This window comes from Dama dama, chromosome 18, assembly GCF_033118175.1.
Source record: "Dama dama isolate Ldn47 chromosome 18, ASM3311817v1, whole genome shotgun sequence".
In the NCBI taxonomy this organism is placed as follows: Eukaryota; Metazoa; Chordata; class Mammalia; order Artiodactyla; family Cervidae; genus Dama; species Dama dama.
In genome coordinates this window covers 98,364,521-98,387,264 of record NC_083698.1, presented here as the reverse complement: position 1 = coordinate 98,387,264, position 22,744 = coordinate 98,364,521, and the positions used below count along the sequence as shown (strand labels likewise).

The window sequence follows — 22,744 nt, the reverse complement described above, 5'->3', positions numbered from 1 at the left end:
TAACCTACTTCAAATAACCCGCTTCCTTAGCACCATTCCTTAGATCCATCTCCCCTCCTGCCACTGCAGAGAGGTTGTCCTCTCCAGTGTCCGAACCATCACCACACCTTTGGCCTCTATAGTCTCCCTTTCAACATCTCAGATAAAACCTCTAAACTTCCTCCCAAGCCTATGTGCCTGAGCCCATAGGCCACCTGCCAGCTCTCCCTTACCTGGGTAGCTACAGAGCTAGCTAATCTCTCAATGAAAGCACACGCTATGCCCTGGGGAGGACCCCAGGGGAGTTCAGTGAGTCTCCTCCAGCAAACGGCCACAAAGCTGGAACATAGGCCTCAAAAAATAGCTAAAAGACTGTGAAAGAAGCACAGAGGGAGAGAACTCAGAGGTTTCAAATGACAGTGACCTGATCTTGACAAATTGCTGCAGGTAGGAAGCCTGGAGATGGAAAGTGCCGGGGAGAGAAGAGTAGGCCTTGTGAACGAGAAAGAGTTCCAGATAGAGAAGGTTACGTTTAAATGAGACCCAAAGGCCACAGTGACCTGCTGGGAAAGAGGAAACTTGGAGGGGGCTAAAAGCAGAATTGAAAAGCAAACATATAAATTGTAAAAGGCTTGGCAGAGAGGAGTGAGATAAGGCAAAAAGGGGCTCTGGGTAAGGACTACTGGGAATTTATTAAAACAAACTGAATTTATGGTGCAGTACAAGCATCTGTTGATAACGGGGCGAGTGTGGTAAAGAATGTGCTCACTGGCTTGTAGTCAACAGGAAGCTGGGGCAAGATGACAAGGGCCGGGCATTCCGATCACAACTGTGTCATTCAGGCTGACCAGCAAGGTTCCGGAGCACAGGGAGGGGTTTACATTTCTTCTGGAGGTCACTTGTGAGGTTTGAAGGCAAGAAGTGACAGCCACTCAGTCACGGTCAAAAGGAAAAATACAGCATTGCAACTCCAAATGCAATTGCTACATTAAACAGTACGGCAAGTTCTGCAAAAAATTAAACATAGGGCTTCTCTGCAGGCTCAGTGGTCAAGAATCCACCTGCCAATGCAAGAGACATGAGTTCCATCCTTGATTCAGGAATATCCCACATGCCACGGACCAACTAAGCCCGTGCACCACAACTACCAAGCCTGTGCTCTAGAGCCTGGAGAATCTAGATTACTGAGCCCACGTGCTGCAGATACTGAAGCCCACATACCCTAGAGCCTGTGCTTTGCAACAAGAGGAGATACAGCAATGAGAAACCCATGCGTCACAACTAGAGAGTAGCACCCGCAACTAGAGAAAAAAGCCCTCGTAGGAACAGAGACTCAGCACAGCCAAAAATAAAGTAATTAATTAATAAAAAATATTAAGCCTAGAATTAACATAGGATCTCAGCAATTCCACTTCTGGATATAGATCTAAAAAAAAAAAAAAATGGAAAGGAGGTATTGAAGAGAGATTTGTACACTGGTGTTCATAGCAGCATTGTTCACAATAGCTCAAAGTTGGAAGCCACCCCAGTGTCCATCGACAGATGAACGGATAAACAAAATGTAGTAAATACAAAAAATAGATTGTTATTCAACCCTAGAAGGGAAGAAAATTCTGATACATGCTCCATGGATGAGCCCTGAGGACATCATGCCAAGTGAAATAAGCCAATCACAAAAGGACAAAGATTATGATTCCACTTATATCAGGTACCTAGACTAGCCAAATTCATAGAGACAGTAAGTAGAATGGTGGCTTCTCAGGGCTAGGGGAAGGGAGAATGAAGAGTTATTGTTTAATGGGTAGAGAGTTTCCATTTTTCAAGATGAAAAAGAGTTCTGGAGAAGAATAGTAGTCACGGTTGCACAATGTGAATGTCCTTCATGCCACTGAACTCTACACTTAAAAATGGCTAGGATGGGGTCATCTCTGGTGGTCCAGTGGTTAAGAATCTGTCTGCCAATGCAGGGGACCAGAGTTCAATCTTTGATCCAGGAAGATCCCACATGCCACGGGGCAACTATTGACCCTATGCTCTAGAGCCTGTGTGCCACAACTATTGGACCCATGTGCCTAGAGCCTGTGCAGAAGAACCCAACCTCTAGCAGAGAAGTCTAAGGTTTGGGGGCATCAGTTAAGAATCTTTGGGCTGGAGTCCTTTGCAAAGATCCAGGGGCCATGTCACTCGTAAGATACAACCTGTGGTCCAGCAGTGAGATAGAGGAGAGAGCCTGAGGAGTTACAGACAACTTTCAAAGACAAATGGAAGATCCACTCAAGAACTGCCTCTCTGGTGGGTCCTATGACCCAGGTACTGCATTCACAGCAGAGAACATGGAGTGGGACAAACTAGGGAAGTCTTGGAATCGCTTCTCCAACTAGGGAAGTCTTGGAGTTGCTTCTCCCTGAGGTCCTGTTGTGAAGGGCCGTGGTCTTGATTAATACCAGGACGCCCATTTCCCCTGTAGCCTGAGTAGCATCAAGAGGTGTTGGTGGATGTTGTACCACAACAGACCACACTTCCCACGTCCACCTACCATGTGGTGACAGGCCATCCACCAGCCGTGTGTTCAGAGCAAAGATCAGTGAGTTCTTCTCTAAGCGGAGGCAAAAATAGAATCATCTGCTCACAGTGCCTCCTTAGTGGTTAATGTGGGGAACGTGGTAAATATGTCAGAGAGTCAGGCCTTTTAAAACAGGCCAATAAACTGAGAGCCTCACCCAGAGTGGAAAAGTTGATATAGTGGGCTGCAGAATTCTTGCATCTTGGGGGTGAGATGGGGGAGAAGTTGTTAGGAACATGGTCTTGAGATGTGAAAAATAATCAAGGGACTTATTTGAGTAGTCAAGTTTCTATGATCTGCCCCAGGCCTATAGGCATCATAAAACTTGGCAGTGCCTCGCTGGGAATTACTTCGTGTCCACAGCTGCAGAAATGTTACACAGAAGACTGACCAGGAAGAATGGGAATGTATAGTAAACAACCCAAACTCTGAAAGATTTAAGGGTCCTGAGGAAGAAAGGAGAACATGTTCCATTTTAAAGATAAACTTTGATTACTCAATCTTCAGTAGAATTTCAAATGTGTGCAGTATCTGACTTTTTTTGTTTGACAACTTACACTGTGGATCTAGAGTTAATTTAGTTTTTGCATTGCCTTTTGCCCTCTGTGAGGAACACACTTTAAAACCGTTTTTTTTTTTTTTTTTAAATCATTCAAGGGTTCTGAGAACTTATTTGAGAGAAGTTTTTCTGCTTACAAAATAGTGATCAAAGAGGAACTTGAAGCTCCATGGGAACTAGGAATTAGCTGCTTCTTTGAATTTAGCCACCTGATGCAGAGAACTGACTCATGGGAAAAGACCCTGATGCTGGGAAAGATTGAAGGCAGGAGGAGAAGGGGACAACAGGTGACGAGATAGCTGGATGACATCACGAACTCTATGGACATGAGTTTGAGTAAGCTCTGGTAGTTGGTGATGGACAGGGAAGACTGGCGTGCTGCAGTCCATGGGTTGCAAAGAGTCGGACATGACCAAGTGACTGAACTTGAATTTAGCAAAGATGTTTTTTAAATTATGAAATCGAAGATGGTTTGTCATTCTTCTCTTTGAATAGAATAGGGAAGCTATTTGCATTCTCAGTTAATTAGGGTTAACAGCCATGAGAATGGGGTAAGTGTGTGCCGTTTGGGGAATTATCTGTGCAAAAGAGTTGTTGACAGAAGATACATGCCTCATGCCATGTGTTCTCTGGACCTGCTTCCAGATGGGAGAATGTTTTGGCAAATGCCACAGTGATTCATGACTATGTTACATAACTCTATTTTGCATTTGGGGTTGAAAAACTTGGATTTGTTGCAGGTACAATACAATTAAATATGGGATTTATTATTCAAAAATATTAGCTGGAAACAGCTCTTATGTGATTTTCATTTGAAGATGTTCTATTGTTTGGGAACGCATCTTTGCAGGGCTGTCATTTGTGGGGGATAAAGAAGTTACTGATGCCGTGTTTGATTGTCACCAATGGAGCAAAAGCCCCCTTCCACCTTGGACCTGGTGTATTGGTGGATTTTGGGAAACACATCAAACTGAAGGTCCATGGCTGACTTCCCAGAGGGATGTTCATCTCCCACCCGCAGTCCGGCTGCCCCCAGAGGTGAAGTGATGGCCAGCCTCCTCGGCCTCACTCTGTCCCAGCCAGGATGGACCTTTTGTTCCCAGCTGGTCACAGGGGTTGAGTCTGGTTGCTGAGTCCCAAGCCTCACATCGTGCTCTCAGTCTCAGGACTGAGAATCTGCACAAGATTTATTCCCTGGGCCCCTCCCCGTGAGGCCCTGCTTGGGCTCCTGCCAGACTCTCTTCTCAGGGCCAAGAACATCCCCTTTTTTTCTATTTTGTTTTTAGTCACTCAGTCGTGTCCAAATCTTTTGTGACCCCATAGACTGTAGCCCGCCAGGCTCCTCTGTCCATGAGATTCTCCAGGCAAGAATACTGGAGAGGGTTGCCATTTCCTCCTCCAGGGGATCTTCCCAACCTAGGGATCAAACCTGCATCTCCTGCATTGGTAGGTGGTTTCTTTACACTGAAGCACCTGGGAAGCCCCAAACACCCCCGAGTTAGGCCCTAATGGCCACTAATGGGCTTTTTTGATTTCTACTTTACTGGACTCCTGGCTACTGACCAGCCAGCACCTTCTCAGTGGGCAGTTTTCTCCTGGACTGTCCAGTGATTCCTAGAATGGAGCTGTCAGCTTCTTCCCCTTTAAAGGTTCTGCTTTGCTCATTGGCGGGAACCCACTCTCTCAGCGCACACAGCCTGGTTGGGTGTCCATGCCCAGACACCCCAGGGGATGAGCAGAAATCTTATGGAGAGATGTTTTACATTGTCAACTAATTGTATATAGACAAATTATATATATTTTGGTAAGCTTTTTAGCTTGAAATATTCGGGGTTAATTCTGAGAATTAATTTTAATTAATTAACTTCAGATTTTAAAGAAGGAAAAGCTATTGGGCAGCCAGAGCTCTGCTCAGGCCCTCATTGTTCAGGAGCCCCATCCCTGGAGAAATAGTGTCTCATCTTTGATTCTACTTCAGCTGACAAAATCTCTTTGGTCAGAGATTTCTCAGAATCTTAAACCATACCGGGGCAAGATAAAACCAGCGTCTAATAAAATGTTTCTAATGTAGACGGTTGGAACTGGGTCATCCGGTTTGCAGTCACCTAGTTTTGAACTGGAAAGGACTGCAGTTATCATCTGGCCCTTTGCTCTTCAAATTGCTTATCTTGACTCACCAGTGACGATGAAACCAATTTCGTGGGTCGTGATCAGATTGCATTTGTTTTGTTTTTTCATGGAATAGAGTAGAATAGAAGAGGAGAATAGACTGGATCAAAGCAGATCTTGCATAGTAAAAGATATTTAGTAAAACTTTGATTTCAGGTATATGTGTGTACTGGATCATAATGTAAAATATATTATTTACTGAGGCTCATAATTAAACAAAGGGTCAAAGTCCCTGATCTTGTCCCAACCCCCTGATTTTGTGCCTGAGAAAACTGAGACTCCGAGAGGGGAAGCTACTGACCCAAATCCTTGAAGCCAACAGGTAGTAATAGAAAGAGAGTTGGAGGTGAAATGTGAACCTCAGTTTTCTATTGTAAGTTGGCATGCTCTATTTGATGTTTCTCTAGCCGAACAAGAGGAATTAGGATAGGCTGTTGATGTTTAGAAGTGTGGGTCACAAAGACTTGGACATCAGTAGTCGCTAAAATGCACAGCAACTGTCACCTATAGGTTGTCATAGAATGAAGATGGGGGGAGGGCAAGAAAGCGGTGTGAAATAAGGGGTGAAAGAGGAGGTCAGAGGTCCAGGAGAGTGGGTAAATTTCAGAAGGGTCTTTGGATGACTTTTAGGAAGAGGGAAAGTCTTAAATTGCACAGAAGAAGAAAGTTCTGTAGTAATTCACCATTTGGGATCACAAAAGGCCATGAGAGGGACAGCCAGGGATGAAGAGTCTATTAAAGTTTCATTTGATAAAAATGGGGCTGTAATAGAAATCTCTCTCTTCTTGGTCTAAATCGCCCATTTGTCTGAGAACAGTTGTTCTTTCGATAATCCTCCCGATTGGGCTAGGCATTTAGATCGATGTGTGTGCGTGGGTGCTCAGTTGCTTGGTCAATACGACCCCATGGACTGTAGCCCACCAGGCTCCTCTGTCCATGGGATTGTCCTGGCAAGAATACTGGAGTGGGCTACAATTTCCTCCTCCAGGGGATCTTCCCAATCCAGGGATCAAACCTGCGTCTCCTGCATTGGTAGGTGGATTCTTTACCACTGAGCCACCTGGGAAGCTCCTTTGGATTGGTGGTAACTGTCAAATATGTTCTTTCTGACAGCTTTCTTCCTGTTCTCAATGACCTCCTGAAAAGAACAGCCAATCTTATCAGGGTATTTGCTTTTATGAAATCATGTGGCCCCCTAAACTACAGTATCACTTTAATAAACACTCACTTAAACATGTATTCTAAAAGGCAGAGTATCAGGATTGATCTATGTTGACCAGTGAGTATTGATAGCTAACTCATTGAATGATTCTCAATAATTGTGGCATAGAGACCATCAGGTCTCCTATTAATTTTGGTTTCAGACTCAAATTACTTGAAGCTAGTAATTCTAAGCTTTGCTTTCAACATTTTCATAAAAGGCTCAACTTTTACCAAGCTTGGGGACCCAAATATTGCCCCCAGGCTGGCCTTCTGGGCAAATGTGAAGATAATTTAGGATTTCTGTACTTAATTCCATAGTTTCAAGGGTACTGTGTTTTCATTTACATCAATTCCTCTTAAGACAGAGTCACATTTTTAGGTCACTTAGTAAGTGAATCTCATTCTGAGGTGTGTGCTCCATATTGGCAGCAGAAACTTTATTTAAGTTGGACTCCTGTACATTGTCTGTGAGGCTCTTTTGCATCTGCGGCTCCATTCCTGCCTAAGATTTCTGCCATTCTTCCACATCTATTTTATTGCGCTCAGTCCAGTTTAAAAATGAGAACAATCTCCCTATATCTGTTGCCCAGTGTGGGTCTGAATATTTGTATTTTCTTGAACCAATTGGCAATAGTTTCCACTCTAACTCATCCTCTCCCTTGTTTTCAAGTCCAGCATATTGAGCTGTCTCGGTGTCCTCTAAACAAAGACTGGTCCCGTGGCAGAGGAATGCACCAGGTTGAGTCCTTAGGAGCCCTTTCGTTCCCAGGATTTTGGGTCCTCTGGAAGTAGGCCAGCAAACCTCCCACATGATGATGACAGGGCCAGCTGACTGCCTTGAAGTAAACCATCTCTATGCAGCTCTTCAACTTCATCTAAATAGTACATAACCATGATGGTGACGAGCACTTACAGAGAAGTGTTCACACCTTAGTCACTTCCAGAGAACACGCTCCCCTCATGGATGGCGTGATGGAAGCTGAGCTTAAAAAAATATCTGAACAACCCTATTGTTTTCTTAGCTGATACCACATTCTGTATATATCCCAAAGTTCTCAGCTTCCTCACTCCCTGTTGACCAGGTGCTATGAGTTCATGAGTGCCACTAGTTAAATAAAATATGGTGCTAAGAACGTCCAGGTTGGAGGCATATGAGACACCTCTACCTCCCCTGGGCCTGAACTTTGGGTCTAAGTGCCAGGTTCTTTATGTCCAAACTAAGGTTTTCTTTATTTGCTAGATTGATTTGTTTTAAGTGCAAAGACCCAAGGTTCCCTGGGAGATAGACTGTTTTAGATTATGATACTTACAAAGATGTTCTTAGAACACTCTAGTGCTACTAGGTACAAGAAGGCACTGTACCAAAGGAGGGTATTCAGTATGGCACTGGCATGAGATTGGGCAGAAAGATGGAGCAGAGAAGTCAGAAATACATATAGGAACCAAGAGATGATTTTTAAAAATGACATTTTAAATCAATTGGGAAAGGATGCATTTCCAGAAGGAACACCACCCTACTTCCACCCTTACCCTCAAATGAATTTCTGATGGATCAAATATCTAAGTTTTTTAATAAAACAAAGAAACACTAGGGGAAAAAATGGAAGTTAAAAAATATATATCCTTAGTGAAGAAAGCCTTACTGAGCAAGATACAAAATGTAGATACTATTAAAGTAGATTAAATTCAACAATACAAAAAGATTTTCTGATCGGAACTGTATATATATATATATATATATATATATATATATATATACTTTTTTATATTAATAAAACATAATAGAGCTATCGCTTACAAGAGAGGTGATATGGGGAAAGGGGCCTTTGAACAGGAGCCTCAGGAGTTGCACATGAACTGAAATTAGATCGCTGTGTAAGTAGAAGTAATTACTGGTATTGGCACAATAAATCCTTGTCACCCACTGGATTACAAAATTTGTCACAAATTGAAGGGGACATAATCTCTATCCTGTTTATGCATGCTCAGTCACCTCTGTTGTACCCAACTTTTTGGGACACCATGCATCATAGCCCATCAGGGTCCTCTGTCCATGGGATTTTCCCAGAGAGAATACTAGAGTGGGCTGCCATGCCCAATCACAAACATATTATGTTGATACTATTCTTTTAGGGTTTGGGGAGGAATATAGATCCAACTTGGGGTTCAATCTCAGACTAAAGGAGATAACCAGTAATCTTTAATCAAAGCTTATCTAAAACAACAAAGCCTTTCTTTCTCCATATTTTGTTGCCAAGGGTACATTAGTCCCCCTTTATCTGCAGTTTTGTTTTACCTGGTTTCAGTTAACTGTGGTCAACTGTAGTCCAAAAGTATTAAGTGGAAAATTCTGGAAATAAGCAACTCATAAGTGTTAGATTGTTAAGTGTTAGAATGTTCTGTGTGATAAAATCTCCTACCTTTAAGTTCCATCCCACCCAGGATGTGAATCATCTCTTTGTCCAGCACATCCTGCCCTCCCATTGGTTGCTTAGTAGCCAAATCAGTTTTCAGATCATCTGACTGTCCTGGTAGCCCAATGCTTGTGTTCAAGTAGCCCTTATTTTACTTAATAACAGTCCCAAAACACAAGAACAGTGTTCTTGTATTGCGATTCGGATACACTGAAGAGAAGCAATAAAGTACTTCCTTTAAGTGAAAATGTGGAAGTTCTCCACTTAATAAGGAGAGAAAAAAACTCATATTCAGCAGCTGCTAAGATCTACAGTAAGAGGAAATCATTTATATGTGAAAGTGTGGAGAAGGAAAAAGAAATTTCTGCTAGTTTTTCAGTTGCACCTCAAACTATAAAAGTTATGGCCACAGTGCATGATAAATGCTTAGTTAAGATGGAAAAGGCACTAAATTTGTATAGTAAGGTATTCTAAGAAAGAGAGGGAAAGAGACCACAATCACATAACTTTTATTAAATATATTGTTATAGTGGGCTTCCCTGGTGGCTCAGTTGGTAAAGAATCTGCCTGTAATGCGGGAGACCCAGGTTTGATCCCTGGATCAGGAAGATCCCCTGGAGAAGGGAATAGCTACCCACTCCAGTGTCCTTGCCTGGGAGATCCCATGGACAGAGAAGCGTGTGGGCTACAGTCCATAGGATCGCAAAGAGTCAGATACAACTGAGCAACTAACACTTTCATAATTGTTCTGAAAAGTGAGAGTGAAAGTCGCTCAGTCGTGTCCGACTCTGTATAGTCCATGGAATTTTCCAGGCCAAAATACTGGAGTGATAGCCTTTTCCTTCTCCAGGGGATCTTCCCAACCCAGGGATCGAACCCAGGTCTCCCACATTGCAGGTGGGTTCTTTACCAGTTGAGCCACAAGGGAAGACCAAGAATACTGGAGTGGGTAACCTATCCCTTCTCCAGGGGGTCTTCCCGATCCAGGAATTGAACCTGCATTGCAGGCAGATTCTTTACCAACTGAGCTGTCAGGGAAGCCCATAATTGTTCTAGTTAATTATTATTGTTGTTGATTCTTTTATTATTGTTGCTGTGCCTAATCTTTGGTACATATGTATAGGAAAAACATGATATATACAGTGTTCAGTGGTTTTAGGCATCCACTGGGAGTTTTGGAACATACTCCTAGAGGCTACTGTGTGTGCATGTGTGTTTAAGTAGATTCAGTCATGTTATGTTGTGCATGACAGTTGTATAGGTGTGTGTGCCAGCCTTCCTGTTTTACATTCAAGTTCAGAGAAACCACAACAATGTGCCTAGATTTATTTGCACAGGATCTTGCAAAGCAAGTTGCAAAACTAGACCCTTGATGAAGTCATTTTATTCTCAGTGGTGGTGGTGGTGGTGGTGATTGTAACAAACATTGGTGCTCTCAACCCCTTTTGGCAGAAGGCTTCTCCAGCAATTAACTTTCCTCATAACAGGAAAGGGAAAAGGGTAAGAGGCAGGTTTCCAGTTTGGGGACCCAAACTCTGACTGAGTTGCTATGATGACCACAGATAATAAGCATAAATACTCATCATGTTTGGTGTTCAGGTACAGAGTAAAGAGATCCTGTCTGCCCACACTTTCAACATATATGCTCTGTCATGCATCACCATGTGGCATCAACAGCGTGGGGATTCCCTCATCGAATGATGAATCAATCTATTATTTCAATGTTAACGGGACCAATCTGGGATCAATAATATTTCCTAATGACAGAAGGAATCCAAAAGTTAAGACAATTCAAACCAAATCATTTCCCAAAAGAAGGAGGTCTTTCATTGAACTTGGTCCATTCTTGCCATTCCCAATCAGTGAAACCATTTTGTTCAAATTTAAAATGTAACAAAATAATTTTTAGGGCTAGAAAGGCCCTTAAATACAGACGAGTTTAACCCTTTCATCTGAAAGGGTGAACATACTGAGTCTCACCCAGTTTACAGAACTCAAACAGGCTTTCCCAGTGGCTCAGTTGGTAAAGAATCTACCTGCAATGCAGGAGACCCTGGTTCGATGCCTGCATTGGAAAGATCCCCTGAAGAAGGGACAGGCTACTCACTCCAGTATTCTTGGGCTTCCCTGGTGGCTCAGTTGGTAAAGAATCCACTTGCAATATGGGAGACCTGGGTTCAATCCCTGAGTTGAGAAGATCCCCTGGAGGAGGACATGGAAACCACTCTAATATCCTTGCCTGGAGAATCCCCATGGACAGAGGAGCCTGGGGGGGTCAGGGCTACAGTCCTTGGGGTCACAAATAGTCAGACACGACTGAGCAACTTTCACTTTTTACAGAGCTCAAACAGGACTTTACCCCACCACTACAGTGCCTCTCAATTTGGCAGTGGACACATTTAAAAAGAAGTCAGCATTTTAAGGCTCATCAATTTTTCTAAAGCAGAGAAAGTTGATAGCTTTGTATGAAGAAATTATGCCATCACCTTTCATTTTTTTTCCTTTTTACCAAAGATCATACTGCAATTTCTATCTCTGCAACCTCATTTGAGAGTGTTCTCTATGATTCAAGTTTTCTTGAAATGAAAAGGGTAAATTGTGTTAAAGTTGGGGGAGTGGGAAGTTGATTGGCCATCCTGTCGTCAAGGAAAGCAATCTGTCTCTATCTCTGTCTCATGCACACATACACACACCACCATCACCACCACCACACAATCCACCAGCTAATACAGTGCCATTTAAACTCTTCATCTGAGGTTTTAAAATTGTTTTAAAATACTCAAGAGCTCTACTCTGAAAATCTGTACAGAACTACTTCAAGGGAGTGATTCCTAGAATCAGACTTAGAGAGGCCTTTTTCTAGTTCTGGGGAAACCACTGTCCTCGTGAGTCAGTGCTATGTCTTGGAAATGTACTTCAGTCTCCAAGGTCAATGCCAATCCACAGCAGAATGAGACTGTTGGAAAGATAAGTTCCTCAGTACCTATTATACTCAGTGCAAGAAGCTATGCACTTAAAAAAAAATGGGGCAAGGGGTGGGAAGGGACCAAGCTAAAAGGGATCACAGAGAGTGAGATGGAATTGCCTGTTATTAAAAGTATGCACCATCTCCCCACTCTTCTTTTAGAGGAACACATCTCCCTGCTCCACCAGTGTCGGGCTTGGCCAAGTAACTTGCTTTGGCCTAACTGCACACAGAGTGTGCTTTCTCCCAGACTTTTGGTTTCTGCATATAACTTGGTTTGGCTGGTAGGATGTTGGCAGAAACTTAATATGTTCTCGCACCATTGGGCTTGCTCTCCCGATACTTTTCCTTCCCAAGACGAGCCTGCCCTGGCCCTCCTTCCTTTCCAAGGATAATGAAGAAAGGGTGGGGCACAGTTGCCCCCGCTGAACCTGCAGAAGCCCCAGGAAGCCCAGCTGAGCTTCCCAGACAGGCGAGCTCAGATCAGCCAACTAGAGCCAACCCTTAGGCACACAATCAATTATAACTTGTTCCTTAAGTCACTGCATTTTAGAGTCGTTTCTTATCCAGAAATGACAAACTAATCCAAGACCATCGAGTAGAATATCTTCATGTACCACATTTTCAGGGCTACATAGCAAACTAAATGAGAAGAACTTGGTCAAAACTGTGGGTCTCCTGGCATTTCCACAAAGAGTACATGTCAATCCCTCTTGAAAATCATCACTGAGAGAATAAGCATCACATGCCCCATGGATAGAAGGGCTCACAGACCAAGTGGACCCCATTAGGATATACAATAGGAACACCATAGAACCTTGCTGCCCCTAGAAAAGTTATCAGAGACCTGAAAGTCTGGAAAAAAGCTACCCCAAATCATCCAGCAACTGAGGAGAAGATGTGCAAGAACAGACTAAAATGATTAGGACTCCGGCCTAGAAGGACATAGGCTGAGAATCAGTATGATTCAAGTCTATTAAATATTGAAGAGGGTAAATGGTCTGACCATGGGTTTGTTTGTCAGGTGCCAGAATTTTTTTTTTTTTAAAGGAGCATACTCTGAAGCATAAAAAGGGAAACTATAGGGGCTATAGGAGATGGGGGTGACAGAGGATGAGATGGTTGGATGGTATCACTGGCTCAATGGAGCAAGCTCTGGGAGACAGTGAAGGATAGGGAAGCTTGGCGTGCTGCAGTTCATGGGGTCTCAGAGTCAGACACAACTTAGTGACTGAACAGCAACAAATGTATATATAGTTATGACTGATTTGCAATGATGTACAGCAAAAACCAACACAACACTGTAAAGTGATTACCTTCCTATTAAAATAAATAAAAGAAAAATCTACACAGGATACTGGTATGCAATTTCTTAAGCTTGGTGATAGGAATATGTTCATTTTATTAATATTCTTTAAATTCTACATGTTACATGCTCTTTGGCCTATATATCTCACAATTAAAAGAAAACATGAAGAATTTTTTTTTAAAAAAAGGGGAAATACAGGAAAAAGAAAGGGAAGGCCTATATTACTTTACATGGCTGAGAATTAGGGTGACCACGCAACCCAGTCTACTGAGGCCAGTCTTAGTTTCCACTGCTGTCCTGCAGTAAGTATGAGTAACACCCCCTGTTACTTTGAAATGTGTACAGTGTTGGATAACAGATGATATGGCCATACGGCTGATGCATATTGTACCCATAGAGTTGAATAAAATGGGCCCAAATAAGGTTTATAAGGGGCTTCCCTGGTAGCTCAGTGGTAAAGAATCTGTCTGCTAATGCAGGAGACGTGAGTTTGACCCCTGGATCAGGAAGATTCCCTGGAGAAGGAAATGCCAACCCATTCCAGTATGCTTGCCTGGAAAATCCCATGGACAGAGGAGCCTGGTGGGCTACAGTCCATGGGGTCCCAAAGGAGTTGGACACGACTGAGTGACTAAACAACAACAACAACAGTTTACATAAGATCGTGGGGAAAGACTTGCCATGGGTTGTCAAGGCAAATTAGACCGAGATGTGGAGGGCCACTTACCCCCTTGGAACACACCTTTGGTACAGTGATCAGAGATGGTCAAGGCACCCAGCGTCTGACCCAGCTGGTCGGGCTTTAAAGACTGGGAAATGGTGTTCTTTAGGCTAGCACCATGTAGCCTGGGCCACCCTGGGATCTTCTCTAGGAGCCCCTTCTGTATAGCTGAGCATACTCTTTGTGGGTCCTCAAAAGTGATAAACACAGGCAGCATGCCCATTCTCATCATTCCTTCCATGTCACTTCAACACACACAAATCAAAATACATGGGGGAAGAATGGAGTTTTCTTCTTACCCACTCAGAGGTCCATATTGCTTCCTGAGCTCCATGTGGCTTTCCCAGAAACCCTGCAGAAAATAGCACTATAGTAAAAATCAAATGAAACAGAATTTCAAATATTCAAACTTCTTCAAGAAAAAAGTCTGCAATCATGAGAACACAATTACATCAACCATAAAAAAATCATTGAAGTGGTATTGTTTTCAGAACTGTTTCAGTTCTCAGTACTCCAGTACTTTGGAGTATTAGAATAAACTAGTGGCTTGAAAAAATAACATTGCCAAGAGACAGTCGCTGTCAACTCTGTTTTAATGGACAGATGAGATCATCTATACTTATACTATTTGTGTATAATTGCTGCTAAAATATTTGAAAACTGTTTGCTTTCTCAACTATACTAACATTCCCCTCTGCAATTTGGTTTATATTATTATTATTTTTGGCAGAGCCTCTTTTCACAGCCACTATAGGCATAAATGTCTGCTGAGTGCACCCAAATTATCACAAACTCTGAATTATGATCCAAGTTAAATTTTAACTAAAATCAACATATTCAAGGCATAAGAACCTTAGAGCTACTTTATATATGAGACACATTTTGGGGTGGGAAAGGAGGGTTCCAGGAGATATACACGGCATGGAGCAGGGTCAGAAAATGCTTGACGAACCGTGTTTTTGAGATGGGGTCTGTGTGTGGATATACACAGGGGGATAGTAAGGGTAAAGGGTTGAAAACGGCTGGATCCATTGTGTTATAGGAAAGAAATAAACATGAAACCATGCTTCAACTGGGATGGAAGTGGAAGAGAGAAAACCCCTAAACTTGTGTTGTTGGAATGGAGTGGACAAGTAGACACATAAAGGGTGGATGAGAGTAGAGAGTTGGGAAAGTAGAAGAGGTGGATGTTCTTAATGAAAATCCATCCCAGGCTCTTTCAATCTAGCTCCACCATCTAGTTGCTCTTCAGTTGCTCAGTCTTATCTGACTCTGCAATCCTATGGACTGCACCAGGCCAAGCTTCCCTGTCCTTCGCTATCTCCCAGAGTTTGCTCAAACTCTTGTCTACTGAGTCAGTGACGCCATCCAAACATCTCATCCTCTGTGGCCCCCTTCTCCTCCTGCCCTCAATCTTTCCCAGCATCAGGGTCTTTTCCAAAGAGTTGGCTCTTTGCATCAGGTGGCCGAAGTATTGGAGCTTCAGCATCAGTCCTTCCAATGAAAATTCAGGGTTGATTTCCTTTAGGATTGACTGGTTTGATCTCCTTGCTGTCCAAGGGACCCTCAAGAGTTTTCTCTACCACCGCAGTTTGAAAGCATCAATTCTTCAGCACTTAGTCTTCTTTATGGTCCAACTCTCCCATTCCTACATGACTACTGGGAAAACCATAGCTCCACCTCCATCTAAGCTTGCCATATATTAATACCAAGGAAAGCTCATATGACTGTAAAAACAGCCAATGAAATGACTATATTCTAGCAAGAACTTGGCAGGGTTTGCCCACACGAGAATGAGCAGCTAAAAAGGAGCACACGTGGAAATTAGCCAAAGGCAGGCACATTGTTCTCGGCACATCGACAGGGATATGGTTTAACTCAACATGTTGATACTGAATTAATTCAGTCAAGTCTGAATGCAACTGATCATTTCCCCCATAGAAATTTGTGAAATGGATTTGCTTTAATTTCCTATCTGGTTTGTTGTTGTGTTTTGACACTAAGAAATGTCTTCACACTTGCTTCACGAAGCTGATGGGGAGCCTTACTGTGATGCTGTTTGTGGGCTGAAAGTTGTGGCCTGGCCACCCCTGAGCTAGAGAGGAGAGAAGGAGGTGCTAAAAAATAACAGTGGGAAAGAGAGAAACAACAATAAACAGTGGGAAGGGGTGTTGGACCAAGAAAGGGACAGAAAGGAAGAGAAGAGAAACTGATGAGAAAGGAAAGGGACAGAAATAGCGTATGTTATTTTCTATCTGACGCCAAGGGCCAGTCTTTCCGGGGGCAGGGGTGGGGAAAGCCTAAAGAGATCTTAGAGGGGTGTTATCAGGATTGGCCCCAATTTAGTCCTTCCTGCCTTTGTTTGGCTTAGTGGCTTCACATGTAGGATCTGTAGGCTCCTAATGTTGGGTCTGGGGGCAGCACCCCCCACAGGAGTTGGCAGAATAAATCATCTGGCTTCTGAGAAAACCCAATGTGAGAAACAAAAATAACCTGCTAAGATAAAGTCCCAGGACTTTATCTCCAAATGCCCAGAGGGCATTCGAGTCACTCTGACAAATCAAAGTCACCTCCCTAAACCAGCTGACCTCCCGACCTTTTATTTTCCTGGACTCCTGGCCATTATCACTGTTGTCTGGCTCCAAACTTAAAGACGAGTTGACTCATTCTGCCTTGACTTCTCCTCACCTAATTCGCCATGAGAGTTACTAATTTTGCCCCCAAAGTTCTCTTTTGCTCTCATCTCCACCCTGGCCAAGCCCTCACCGCTTCACAGTGAGGCCTCAACAGCAGTTGGATTCTACAGACCTGATCTAAATCTCGCAGAGAAATCTTCCCCTTCGGTGTCCCCCTCCTACTCACCAGTAGGACACGCACAGCTTTTCACTTGCCTTTCTGAACTGTCAGTGATCTAAGTAAGTGTTCGTTGCTCAGTTGTGTCCAACTCTTTGCGACCCCATGACTGTAGCCCACCAGGCTCCTCTGTCCATGGCATTCTCCAGGCAAGAGCACTGACGTGGGTTGCCGTGCCCTTCTCCAGGGATCTTCCCAACCCAGGGATTGAACCCATATCTTTCACATCTCCTGCATTGGCAGGTGGGTTCTTCACCTCTAGCGCCACCTGGGAAGCCTGCTCTTCTCTCTTTCTCACAGCAGTGTTCCCTGGTGCTCCCCAATCTCTGCTTTTTAGTCCAGGCTGCTCCCCAAGCGGTGCCCTGTTTCTTATATGGTGCCATCACACACATCATTGCTCCCACCTGGTGTGGGTCTCCTTGTCTTTGTGTCTATCACTCCTGAAGACCCCCCTCCTCCAGGAAGTCCTCCAGGATGACTCTAGCCCTGACGGATCTCCCCCTCCTCTGAAGGACAAACCACAATTGCCATGTCTACCACCCACACTAGCACTAGGGCATGGGCAACTTTTACTTTCTTCCACATTCCAGGGCCTGGCACACTTAGACACTCATTAAATGGGTTTTTACATGAATGACAGGATACCAGGACTCTATATGTGTTGATGAGTGATCAGTGATGGATCATTCTCATCACATAAGCACTGATGCAATTCACACACAGACCTCCCTGAGTGTGGGTGACCTGAGTGGAAGCAATGCTTTGTGGGTAAAGCTGCTCTGGGCTCAGAGCATCTTATATCAGAAGACAGTGGAAGGCAACCCTTACCTGGCGAAAAAATGCTAAGTTTCCAATAAAAGGAGAAGGCTTGGGATGTCTGATGCCCAACTTCTCTAGTCTTGAAAATGCTGATGTGGAGTACCTGAGGGGAAAAGCACATTTTAAAAACTGAGACACAGGTTTACATTCACACTTTTGGCCCTGTCAGATATCAGAATTGTTGAGCTCTTCAGATGTAAGGGTAGGAGAAGTTTCCAAGTGACAACATCTTAAGACTGACGAGGTGGAGGCCTAGAGGTGTGTGAGTGGCATGAACTCGGTAAATTCCTCCTGATTAACAGGCTAGAGATTAAGACATCCTCAGATGTCTTAGCTGAAAGTCCCCTTAGAGATGATGTAGCCCAGACACCCCTTCCCCACCTACAATTTCTGTCAATAAATAGTATTTAAAACTGCACTTTGGGAATTCCCTGGCAGTTCAGTGGTTACAACTCTGCACTTTTACTGCCAAGGGTCTGGGTTCGATCCTGGTCAGAGAACTAATATTCCACAAGCTGCACAGCATAGCCCCACCCCACCCCCAAAAAGCTGCACCTCTGCGCATTTCAGCTCCTCAACCTTTATTTTTTTTTTTTTCTCTCTTTTTTTTTTTTTCGAAACTGGGCCCCCAGCAGTAGAATCATGGAGCCCACTAGGGAATTCCTGATATAGTCATTCTTTTATTCACAGATTCCCTGACTCTTGGGACCCCATGGACTACAGCCCGCCAGGCTCCTCTCTTCATGGGATTCTCCAGGCAAGAATACTGAAGTGGGTTGCCATTTCCTTCTTCAGTGGCTCCTCAACCTTTAAATCTACCATCAACAATTCTCTCGCAAGGTGAGGTGAAAATAGTAACAATGGCAAAAATCAGTTCTCTGCACAAATCTGTGGTTTTTCTTTGTCAAATTGACCCCTGCACATAATTTATCCCTCATCACATTCCATGACCTAATAGGGAAAAATAAAAAACAAGGAAGGAAGGGGCACTCTATGGAACAAGACCTCATCACCAACCACTTGCAAACCCTTTATGTCTTTGTTTTCATGGCCTGAGACCATATGGGAAGCATATTTTCCTAGCCCCAAATCAGGAAACATGGCCCCACAGATTTCTGTGCCACCTTCCAGTAGAAAGCGACAGTTTGAGAAGTACAGTGTTGCTGTCAAAACATTGGAATTACTAGGATATTTCAACAGTTTATGGGAACAGAGGGATAACACAGTGAAAGTCAGAACTAGCTTAGAAAAACCTGGGCATATGGCTGTAATCCCTAATCAGCCAGCCAATTATGTCAAAAGTTCAGTTAGTTCAGAAAAATTAATGAATCAAACTGGGTGTTTAGCATTGTACAAAGATCAGCCAAATCTCAATTTCAGAGCAAGGGAAACAGAATATCCATTCAGTCAGACTTCACAGTGCACTGGAACTTAAAAAATCCTGCAGCTCCAAGCCTCACTTATCATTAGAAAGATGGAATGTTTGCTGTAGACTCTGACCTTCCTGTTCTTGCCTGCAGTCCAAGAAGGAGCACTTAAGCACATTGCAATGAATACTCAAATATTCAGGGAAAGGACAACAGGTTAACTGTTGATTTGTGTTACTTTGAGCAACGTTGCCTACCTTTAAAGTGGCCACAGGGAGAATCAAGCCAGGGTGAAAAGGGAAAGTGGGTTCTCCTCCCAGTTCTCCAAACCAAGGTTTCCACTGAGTGGCTGTACTATTGGGTTTGAATGGGTCCCCAGACATCACATTTAAGTCCACATTCAAGGGTAATTACAAACCACACTCAAGAGCCTCGTGTGAATTACATGGACTTGTCATGCCAGCATTCCTCTTCATTAGTGCATATGCCAAAGGTTGACAGCAGAATGTAAAAGTATTTCAAGTAGACCGTGATGTTTTAAATAATCCCCTGAACACTTAAGACGAAAGACCAAAGGTGACTTACCAGTCTACTTAACACTTCCCTCAACGGCCTCAAATCTGGTTTCTGGTTCATTTTTTCATCAATTTTTATGAATTATTTTCTAAAATGTAATCTCTAATGGGTAGAAAGAAATATGTCGATCTTGGGCCACGTAATTACATCTTAATTTTGTAATTAGATGTCTTGATTGTCTAATTAAAGGACAAGAAGTCTGTGCCTAATTACACATGCTAATTATCATGCAAGCCCATGCCCTAATTATGTAACTCCACTTACAAAAATACCTCTTGTGTGTCTCTGCACAAAATTCAGACATTTCCAAACATATGGCATCAGCAGAGAATGTTCTGGACATAACCATAAACTTCACTTTGCAGCCCAGAGTCAAGTATAGAACTGAAGCGTCTTCAGCTAGGAATGGGCCAAATGTTGCCGTCAGTAACTAGAGACCTTGCACTGAAATCAACAGGGATGTATCATTGCCTCCAGACTTCTGAGCAGAATTACAAAGTGTGCTCCATTTGTCTTGCTCGCAGCTCCTTCTCTGCATCCATGTTTCATATTCTCCCCTCCCAGACTCCCCTCTGTCTGTCTCAATAGGTTCTTAACCCAGAATCCATGGACTCTAGGAATTAGGGGTTGAATTATGTCACCCCTCCAAAAATCAGTTGGATTCCTGTTCTCAAAATACTACCTTATTTGGAGATAGGGTGGTTGCAAATGTAATTAGTTAAAGATGAGGGGCTTCTCAGGGGTTCTAGTGGTGAAGAACCCACCTGCCACTGTAGGCAATGAAAGAGATTCGGATTCAATCCCTGGCTTGGGAAGATCCCCTGGAGAAGGAAATGGCAATGCACTCCAGTATTCTTGCCTGGAGAATCCCACGGACAGAGGGGCCCAGGGGGCTACAGTCCATGGGGCTGCAGAGTTGGACGTGACTGAAGCAACTTAGGATTGAGGATGGTCATACTGAAGCAGAGTGGCTCTCTAAGCCATTATGGCTGGTGTCCTTACAGGAGGATGCCTCGTGAAGACATGGAGACACAGGGAGAATGCCATGTGATAATAAAGACAGAAATTGGAGTTATATGCCTGCAAGCTAGGAAATACCAAAGATTGTCAGCAGATGACTGGAAGCTAGGAAAAAGAAGGATGGCTTCTCCTCTACAGAGGGAACATAGCTCTGCAAAAAGCCTTCATTTCAGACTTCTGGCTTCCAGAATTGTGAGACAAACTCTGGTGTTTTAAGCCCAGTTTGTGTTATTTTAACATGGCAGCCCTAGGAAACTGGTACACCAGGAATACCCATGGACGAGTTTAGAGAGTCAATGAAAAAAGATTTTTTAAAAAAATTTCCTGTTACCTTAAAAATTATCATTTTGAAAGAAATTTCTTTTTTGTCTCAAATTATACCATTAAGTCCTGGGCTATTAGAAAAGAACTGGCAGGGACTTCCTGGCGGTCCAGTGGTTAAGATTTCGTGTCTCCACTGCATGGGGCATGTATTCAATCCTTAGTCTAGGAACTGAGATCCTGCATGCCACATGGTGAAGCCAAAAAAATAATAAAATAAAACAGTTCTGGTGGCCCAGGATGCTAGTAAATCAGATAATATTCAGCCATCGTGTGGCCGCCATGTTGTGATATTTAGAACAGCTTCTCTGATGGGAATTAATGCAACTGTATTTCACAAGTATGATCTTGAACATCTATCATTGTTTATAGTAAGGACGCTTATCTTGGAAAATGACAATGGAAAGTATATGAAGTAGCTTCAAATAGCATTCTTTGGTTTTATGCTTACAACCAAAGTTTCATTTATCCCCAGAGGATTCAAACCCTGCAGTACCAGTGATGCTCCTTCTACTGACCATTCTAAAAAAAAAAAAAAAAAACAACACATGGAACCACATGGGATTGTTTTCAATAAGAAATTCCCCAATACTTTGTCTTCCACAAGACAAAGCCCTTTCCTGATGCATTCAACAAGAGTGGTCAGCCAATTGCTTAGCCAAAGAAGCCACTCATAATAAACTGAGGGATATTTTGATAAATTGTGTATTAAATTGATGTATTATAGAGATGACTGAACTGGTTGAATTGAAGTGAGAGTCATTCAGTCCTGTCTGATTCTTTGCCACCCCATGGACTGTAGCCCGCCAGGCTCCTCTGTCCATGGGATTCTCCAAGAAAGAATACTGGAGTGGGTTGTCATTCCTTTCTCCAGGGGATCTTCCTGACTCAAGGATCAAACCTGGGTCTCCTGCACTGCAAGCAGATTCTTTACCATCTGAACTACCAGGGAAGCTGAGATCAGAGCCAAAGTAGAAAAGAGTCAAACAGTGGTCTGTTATACAAGTTTCCCTCACTGTGTATCTTAAGCTGCAGCCATAGAGGACTTGGCTTTTCTCTTCTGTGCTTTTGGGAATCACAGATCCTCAATCCATTCTTTATGTCTTCACGATCCCTATCAAAGAATTTCTACTTAGTGAGCTGCTTTTGGAAATTTCAGAGGCTATTGATATTTTTTGAAATAGTGGAAGATTCCTTTGGCAAACAGCAATTTTCCTTGGATAAAAATCATGGTGTTCCAGGAAGAGATGAAGCCCAAGGGCGCCAGGTAACCCACCTGTCCCACCTCTGGAGAAGAAAAGGCCTTTGTCATGGTTACGCTTTCCTTGTGACACACACAGCCATTAAAGGCTTAGCCAGCAATTCCATAAAAGGCTGTGTGGCCACATGGGAAACTTTATTAGATAAGGACTTACATTTTTGGCTCGTCAAAAGATTTTAAGACACAGGAGCAGAAGATGAGATTTGCCAGCTTTCCAGAAAATAAATCTTGAGATCCTTGACAGAAATTTGGGCAAAAGAGCTAGAAATATCAGGGAGAAAGCCTATTCCCATTTTATTAAAATTGTAAATTTTTTCTGAGTATATTTTAATGTATTTGAGATCCTAGTCTCTGTAATTTTTTTCTATTTCTTTATTTTTCTACTTTTTCCATTCAGCATAAGGAAGATATCTCCATGTTATAAATCCCTTATGAATATTATTTTTATGGTTATATATGCCTCTTGTGGACATATCAAAGTTTACTAAACTATTTTTATTGTTAAATATTTAGGATGATTTCAGCTTTTTAGCTAATTTAAGTTAGGCCACTACAACTCTATACATCAAGCTTTTCCAATATTTTACACATGAAGCTTTTCTGGATCTGAAATCCCTGAGTCACTGGTTTTAAACACTGGCGTGC

At 43.0% G+C, this 22,744-nt stretch overlaps 1 protein-coding gene across 1 annotated transcript in view; it reads right to left on the bottom strand.

The window, feature by feature from the left end:
• TBXAS1 (thromboxane A synthase 1) overlaps positions 1 to 22,744 on the bottom strand; it is a 161,589-nt gene that overhangs the window by 105,657 nt on the left and 33,188 nt on the right. The window contains exons 2-3 of the mRNA XM_061165908.1: positions 17,564 to 17,657; positions 14,182 to 14,234 (exon numbers count right to left, since the gene is read on the bottom strand). Of these exons, the coding sequence (XP_061021891.1) occupies positions 14,182 to 14,234; positions 17,564 to 17,657 (147 nt within the window). The remainder of the gene's footprint in view (positions 1 to 14,181; positions 14,235 to 17,563; positions 17,658 to 22,744) is intronic.